General features: G+C 40.8%; 1 protein-coding gene across 1 annotated transcript in view; it reads left to right on the top strand.

Moving 5' to 3' along the window:
- Window positions 1-5505: 5505 nt before the first annotated feature.
- The window catches only part of LOC108575317 (protein NDRG3), a 163559-nt gene continuing 160436 nt past the window's right edge, over window positions 5506-8628 (top strand). The window contains exon 1 of the mRNA XM_017938083.1: window positions 5506-5629. Coding sequence (XP_017793572.1) covers window positions 5607-5629 — 23 coding nt within the window. The 5' untranslated portion in view covers window positions 5506-5606. The remainder of the gene's footprint in view (window positions 5630-8628) is intronic.

The raw sequence follows: 8628 nt of genomic DNA, 5'->3' as shown, positions 1-8628 counted from the left end.
ACAGTGAAAAAATGTATATATCTCGAAATGAAAAATATATGACACTTTCTTAACCCTTTCGCTACGGCAGATTTTAAAGCGTAACGTGAATGACTCGCGGTAAATTTTTAACTATGCCTGCAAAATTTGTTATTTTGGCCGTATCGTTTTAAAATTCGGTTCGTTAAATTAAGGTGGAAATGCGTAAGAGATAAAATAGTGAATTTTCGCGAATTTTCAAAACGCCTATAGGCGCCAATAGTAACGAAAGGGTTAATCACCTACAAAATTTCCGAAATTTCCAACAATCCAGCTCCATATTTTTCAAAATTGAGTTGTATACACTATCTTACTGCACTTTATTACCGTTCTTTGATCCAGGTAATAATTGCATACTGATACCTCTTCATCCTACCATAAAATTACAACGCAGATCTTAGGCGAGCTCAGCACTCAGCCACAGAATCATCAATCGCTAATTCACAACCCGTCACAGTTAATTCAACAAAATTATCCCTAAGAAAGTTGCTCGTATCTTCACCGCCGCGACGTTTTGTCGTCTGGCGGCGTACACAGTTAACGAACTTACGTACGAAAGCGACGCAGGAACCGGTTGGGGGTTCGGTGAAGTTCAACGTGAACTTTTATTTTCACGGGATACACCGTTTCCCGGTAATAAGCTCGTCCCCGTGGACGAGAGTTACGGTCATCCGCAAAAATATTCGCTCGGCTCCTGGCCGCGCAAGAAATAGGATGTAATACCTTGGACGGCCTTTAAGCGAGACGCTTCTCCCGAAGAAATAGTAACGCGAGAGTTTATCAATGTGTCCTCTCCTTGTTTCTTTAGACACGTACGTATGCGTGTGTGTATATTGTTCCTCTATCCGGAGAGAGAGATATAAATTCGCGGGAAAAGTGGAGGTGATACGCAAGTTTCGTTGCAGAGGCGGTTAAACGGGGAAATGACCTACAGGTGAAATGGTGACGCTGTTACGCTTATTTATATTCATATCGAGATGGGATTGTCGAAACGACAGAGTTCAAATGAAACTTAATTTGGATGTTTATGTTTATCGTTACCGGGTTGATTGTTTTCAATTTTCCACGGCTTTCACGGACACGTTCGTCACTACCGAGAGTTTTATTCGATTTGATTTTTTGATAGGATGAGCCGTTGATTTCTCTCCGTTGATTCGTGTTTTGTGAAACTCCGCTGTTGTTTGCCCGGATAGTTTTAAAAAATTGCGAAAAATTCACACCTACTGAAATTCCTTTTTTCATTCTATCGTCTCGTTCTCGTGTGAATTATACTCTCGAGGTTAATTTCTCGTTTGTAAACATAGGAATATCGGAAAGTTTGCGGGAAATTTATTTAACACTCTATAATTTGCTAAACTAATAAAAAAAGTAATAAACTGAAATCTGGTGCCTTTGTAAAATAAATTACGGAATAATTTCCATTATTTTCAACGATCTTTCTGCGTTTCTCTCTCTCTCTCTCTCTCTCTCTGAAAACAGTAATCTTTTTTCTCGTAAACAAAGAAACACCGGATTACAGAGTGTTAAATTCACACCTCGTTAAAATCTCCGTAAAACAGAACTGACCGAGACAATCCTTAGCTTTCATCGAGACCGGCTGTTATTCAAATTGCGAAAGGCTGGGTGTTAGAACTGACGAGCGGCGGGAAAAGTTGTCGCAAAATCGTTGTTACACGCGGCAACAGTTTCCTCCAAGAATAATTACATCGTGAAATCAATGGAGCCCCATAGAAATTGCGGCAGTTCCGTCGGCTCATGTAACGACGCTACCAACTAATCCAGGCTCCGGCTGCTTAACGCATGGAAATTAATAATGAGACAGAATGGAAATCCTGGAGCGATAAGCCCGGGATCTACATAACTCCGGCTTGTGGATTATACAACGACGTAGAGCGGTGCCGTTGCGAATTGGACGAACGATCGAGAAACAAACATGGAACCGGTTCATTTAATCCGGCGCGAACGCGGCCGTCTAACTTGAAAATTTCCGCGCTCCCTGTGACGCGGAAACGCGCGGCAAATTAATTGCCTACTCGCGACAGGCGTTTCGTATTGTTCCACGTTAATTTCTACGTCGTGCCGGTGCGCGGGTTGTTTATTAAGATTGAATTTAAAAGGACGCTTATATTAAATTCGAATAGATTAACGAACGTGATGAACGATGATAGAGTAAAGTCAATTAGATCGGCATAAACACGGTGCGGTGATTTTTTGTATTACGTTCGGGTGGAAGAGAAGACTTGACAATTCAGAGTTCGATCGGCTATGGGTGTGCAGAGAATTTTGAATGATGAAAAGTGAACGGTAAATTAAACGTGAAGGCACGAGAGTGAAAGAAACAAAGTTACTATAGTAATTAAGAGGAGAATAAAATAAAAGGAAATACTAAAGCAATTAACGTGACGATAAAATAAAAAAGATTCGATTTCACTGATAAATTGACAGGAAAAATGTTATTACCAAAAATTATTTATTAAAATTTTGAAAATAATTACGTTATCAGATATAAACATCAGGAATATTTCTTATACAAACTAGTCGATAAATAGTGAATCGTATTGTATTTTAAAAATTGTGAAATTATTGGATCGACAAACTCTTTGGGTTAGCAAAATATTCGCAAATACCCAATTAAAATATCCAAACAGATTCGAAAGGAGATGATTTATTTTGTTGTGGTTAGAGAAGCAGGAGATGGCATTAGGCAAATAATAACGGTTCGCAGGCCATTGCTCGTCTCTCTTTGAATCTCCGCAGGCAGTTAAGGTTATTCTCGTTGAGGAGAACACTCGGGTGCAAAAGGAATTTTCGTATTCGCGTCACGTCGCCGTTGCTATACGTATGTACTTATACGGACACGCGTCAATTTGACGCATGAACAAAATTATACATTTTCTTTAGAAAACAACGTAATTATACACTGTTAACTTATAAATGAAAAATGAAACTATGTGATATATATTTATATAAAATTTATAATATTCTAAATCGAAATAATTGAAGGACACTTGGAGAGGCCACCGAAAACATGATGCTTTGACGGTATATTTCCGCGCCATTTGATCAACCACGTCTACTCCAAACTTAGTCTTTATTGCAATATACTAGGGTGCGTTTGTTATTGTCTTTTAATTTTACAGATCTACGCTTAGTGCTTAGTAACAATACCTTTAGCTTCGGCTTACTTTTATATATGCTGATATTGGCATATATCCGTCGAAACGCCGGAACGCGCGGCGGCATCATTATAAAATCAAGAGACCAGCTTTAAATGATCTCTGGGTCTTGGGACCTTGAATTCCTGAATTCTTGGATCGTGGGACCAAGTTCAGGTCACTGTGAAATCCAGAGACCAGCCTTAAACCACTCCAGGGTTCCAGAATCTCGAACTCTCTGATCATAGACTCTGAATCTGATCAGCCTTGAGTCCAAACACTCTGGAGTGCTCCGTGGCTAATCCCACGATCTCAAAATCAAGGAGTTTCAGCTTCCTGGACCTCAGGACGCCTCAAGGCTAATTCCACGACTCCTTGAGTCGACGAGGTCGTGGTCCCTGAACACAAAGACTACCCCACGATTCCAAGTACTTGATTCAAGGTCTCAGGACTCTAATGATGTTCGAAGCAGGTCCTACAACCTCGAGATCAAGAATTTCAGGTCTCTGGATTTCGATCTGGTCCGAGTCTAGTGCTCTGACAGTAGAACCACGAAACTGTAACGATCGATGTCCCTCGACCTCATAATCGTGGTCGTTGATGTCTTTCCACTTGCCAGTGTCTGTACCGCGTTCCTTGACCACAGAATCATCCAAGTTGAATTCGCCGTCGTTTCGCGGTATTTCGCGGTCTACGAAACTACGCGAGCTCCGTAGTTCCTCTATGGTACCTAAAGTGTCTTTCCTCTCTCCAATCCGATCACACCTGTCGATTCTGTTTCCCTTTTAATTTGTCTAACTTCTTCCGTGCTAGAGGCAACCCACGCATCCGTTCTTTCTGTGTTTCAACTAGCTAACTGCAATCTTCAGCGTTGACCACTGGGCTAATGTTCAGTGACGCGGTCACCGACATGACTTGTATTCGCGAGATACAAGTATAGTCGCGAAACCCTGATCTCACGAATGCTTAAGCGGCAAATGGGCCGAGCTTAATAGCGGCCCGTTTCCATTGGGCACTGGTAGTCGGTTAAACGCGTGTATTTCGACAGGAAAGCTCGAAAGCACGTAACGCGAGCTTCAGCCAGTTTGAGTGCCAGAGATAACTGAACTGGTAGCCTCGGCCGCGGACGAGTTCTAGGTAAAGAGAAACACCTCCGTCTATGGAATTCGGTTGTATCGTGCTAAATATCAGCAACTGACGGAACGCGTGTGCGCGAAGAACTCCCGCGTTTTCAAACTAATTACTAATCATACTTTCTTCACGTGCAACTCTTTCGTGACCACTTTGTTTCAGAGTCGACCTTTCGGGACAAAAGTTTACGTTTGACACGTTCGCTGCCACCAGAAAACTGATAGCACGTTGGGTGATAGATTCTGGTCCGCATATGCTGCGTCGGTGGCAGCGAAAGTGTTAAGCTTAAGAAACACAAGCTGTTCTAAGGTTTAATTTGCTATTTCGTGTCTCACATGATCATAGAATGAAACAATAAAGAATGAGCGAGTGGGCAATGACTTTTTTTTTTTGTTATTAACGACGTTTCTGAAACTGATTTCTAAATAAAATATTCTCGTTATAGACTCTTAACGTGTAACGTGTATTTCATTTACAGAATATTCCTACCATAATTTTATCTTCATTCACAAGAAGTAAACACGACGTCTAATTCATTTGTTTTCAATCATTCACCCCGTATAACACTACGTGTCTTAGAATTTACGTATCGTCTATCTACAAGTCTCATTTTATTTGTTTCTCGATGTACTATTACACTATTACCAGCGAATTTTTCACAACAATCATTAATTCTCGCAATCAACCATAATGTCTCTTCTCAAGAACGAAGAGAAATCTGATTACAGACTATTAAATACTACTTTCCTACGCAAAATCAGATTGTCGGCGACGTACACGAGCAATTTCACGGAGAAACCCGAAGTACGAAACTTTGTGTTTACTTTTTCACACTTCCCAGGATCACACGTACGCTCTACAGGAATCGAAAATTCCGAGCAAAAACTATTGACGTCTAGTTCCACGGAAGAGTCAGTCGCGTTCGCGTTTCCAAACTCAGTCGTACACTATCCTCGTCCCGCTCTTCGTCCTACAAGATTTTCGCAGCGTCGTTAGCGACGAGCCGGGCTTATTGACTTTATCGCGAAGCAAAGTCGAGCCAGCCGGAATGTTTACCGCGATTGTGAACGAGTTGGCAACTGTTAAGCGTCTGCGACAGACAGTGCTAGGTTGGATCGCGCGGCGCGAACAACCGAAGGTGTCGATGATACGCGTGCTGTTGACACACTTTCGCGTGCTTCGTACAGCTCATCGCGGGATTCGCGGGCGGCCTGATCGATCGTGGCCCATCGATAGCAAGTGCAACGACGAATTCTGTGGATTTTCAAGGAGACTCGGCTTAAGCGCCACGCTTCGTACGACATGGACGGAATTTCCAGCACAAGGTACGTTGTTTCGAGGGTTCAATTCGAAGGAAGAAACGTGTGTGTTAGTAGCCACTGTCGGGCTAAGTGTTTTGTGAATTTCGACATCACTTGCGTTAGGCTCGAACGAAGAGAGGCGTTTTCGGTCGTAAAAGGTGTAGTTGGTGGAAGAAATGAATAAAGTTTCGAAAGGTGGCCGATCGACAAGAAACTTGGGGGAAGGAAGGACGTGAGAGGACCGCAAATATAAAATATTAGCTTTGGCCAATCATTAGTTTCCAAGATATGAATAGAAAACGTAGTATCATACATCGAAACTGCGTATACAGACGTTAGTAAGACATTGGGTGGTCTAGATTAGAACTACGCTCGAAGATAAACCCTTTGACTGTTATCGGCGCTTTTAAATATTCTTTATATTACAAATATAAAATGTGAAAGAATGGTTAGAAAAGAAAATTATAGCGGTAACTTAATTCGTGAACGTGTTTCATAGATAGTGATTATTAAATGCTATAACTCTTTACTTCTGAGTGGTCAGCAGTCAAAGGGTTGAAGCATTAAGTACTGCTTTTTCCTGGGAATTGAAACAGAGATAAAGGATACTTCGTGCAGTCTTGATTAAAGTTTTCAGCCTTAAAGCGTTAAGTAGAGGTACAGATTGACGCAGCGATACCCAGAGTCGCATATTGAATCAAACCTAAGGCACACTTCATGCAGTCCTGATGGAGGTTTTCAATCTTTATCTTCTCAAATTCCTGCCGATATGCTTGAACGTGTCAATTTTGACACCCGACCAATCTTACTTACGATTTTGTTATATTTCTTCCACCAACTATACCACTTTTTGACATCGAAATTTTTAATCAAGATCTGAACACTTGCATTAGGCAACAAAGAGTACAGGCTTCGAAAATCGATACTTTTCAAATTCCTTCAAACAGAAGGAACCACATCTAACACACTAACAAAAACAAACGTCAATCGAAAAGTAAGCGATCACTTACACACAGCGAAGGATCAACAACAAACGAACACTGTTAGTAAAAGCGTAAACACAGACCTGAACGAAAGACTTCTTGTAAGGAACAAGGTTAGAACGAGACTCTTTAGTACCTCGTAAAGAACAGGAATAAGAGTTTTACGAGGGAAAACGCGATCGGCAACACGTAACACGACAATTGTAAAGGACAACGATAGAAGACGATATCACACGAATCTACAGCGCGGTATCACGGATCTTATATTTCAACTAGGCTTAAGTGATAAGTTTCATAAAAGCCAGCGTCTTCGATACATCGTCGCGAGTCTAAGCGGGATTTACGATCTCGTGAAATTCGTATAAGAATTGCGGTGTGCGGAACGTAACGCAGAGAAACGCTCGAGTATAGATTCTAGCTCGAGAGGAAATCTATTTCTTAGACAAAATATTTCCTCCGTGAAGCTCAAGAAAAAGGTACTTTAATTGTACAAGTTTATTTGTGATCTACACTACTAGTAAATTTTGATCTCTTAATTAACAGGATTAGAGAGTATTTACATTTGAACGGGTGTTGCTTAGGAAGCCTCGTTTCGAGGTGTTTGCGTTTTCTTCTCATCTCGATTCAACAGAGCAGACGGAGGGATATTCGTGGAAATTGATTTTGCGATATAAGCGGTACGTTATTGCGATTGGCGTTATCTGTAGAAGGGTTACGGTAGATATCAGCGGTTGAATATCGCGCGACCTCTGAAACTCGTATTAATTAAACTTAAGGTCCGGGAATAGAATCTCAATAGGCACAATGCTAAATATCTCGTAGTTCACGGGCCGTAACGCGAATCGATTGATCGTTTAAGGTCGCGTGCGAGGGATTGTATTTCACACGAGTGTCTGTCATACTTGTAATCAAATTTATCAGAAAGTTAGAGATATAACGGAGTAATTGCAATTAACAGTGTTTCTTTTAATAAATATTTTATTAGCAACATTAATTCGAGGGATTTTTTTGAAGTTGAGTAAAGACTGATTGATTCGTCAAGTTGTTGACTCTCGATTAGCATAATAAAGATGTATTTCAAATAAAAATTTTTATTGCAAGTTAATTCCAGAATACGTATTCTCGTTATACTGAAAAATATTTTCCATTAGACCGCTTGCAATTTAATAATTTCAATTGGAAATTCATACGTGTTAAGCCTTTCACTGCTGTTGGCGCCTATAGGCGCTTTGAAAATTTTTCCTTTTGCACCTGTAGGAGTTTTGAAAATTTTCTCGCGTGTCCTTGGAGCCTACGGTAGTGAAGATTTCCTAATTCCTCCCACACTTTCATCTTAATTTAATCCCCAATTTTTGCCCTTTACTCTCTTCCACCTCAATTTACCAAAATGATAAGTTTTCAAATTTAAATTTCAAAATTTACCAAAGTGATAAATTTCTAAATTGAAAATTCAAAATTTTCCAAAAATTTGAAAACACCGAAACGAAAGATTTTATAGGCGCCATAGAACATCTACTGTCTGCCACTTGCATTACACACTAAAACCCAAAACGAAGGGGTTAATTTTCATGGGTTAAAAATGTCACGAAGTACCTTTAATCCCGATCTACAAGTTCAATTCTTATACCCATTCAATAGTCGGATGATGTTTAATTAGCCACGGAAACAGAGGCGCGCTACCTTTACGAGGTATCGAAACCGCAGAGCCAGAGAGTACAAGCATGAACGATTGTGTTAATGAACAATGGAAAATTAGAGTGGCGCGCGATCAGGACTTATGGAAATGGCCAAAGGATCGTACCGGTCCGTTGTAATTCTTGAGAGAGCGCGAGCTTTGAAATTTGTGCGGTGCCCCGCGGGAATGCGGATCTATTTGGATCGCTAATTTCGGCAGTTAATTTTAGGGAGGCTAACCATAGTAATGGAGTTTGCGGTGTGGGCCAAGCTTCTCATCCGTTATCGATAACGTCGATGGCTGAGCTCCGTGTACCGGATGTCAGAGAGAATTGGACGTGTACCGAACACGTTTGAAATTCCTAC

Source organism: Habropoda laboriosa, unplaced genomic scaffold, assembly GCF_001263275.1.
Source record: "Habropoda laboriosa isolate 0110345459 unplaced genomic scaffold, ASM126327v1 scaffold244, whole genome shotgun sequence".
NCBI lineage: Eukaryota > Metazoa > Arthropoda > Insecta > Hymenoptera > Apidae > Habropoda > Habropoda laboriosa.
The sequence above is the reverse complement of the archived record's forward strand: the minus strand, read 5'-3'. Positions and strand labels throughout refer to the sequence as shown.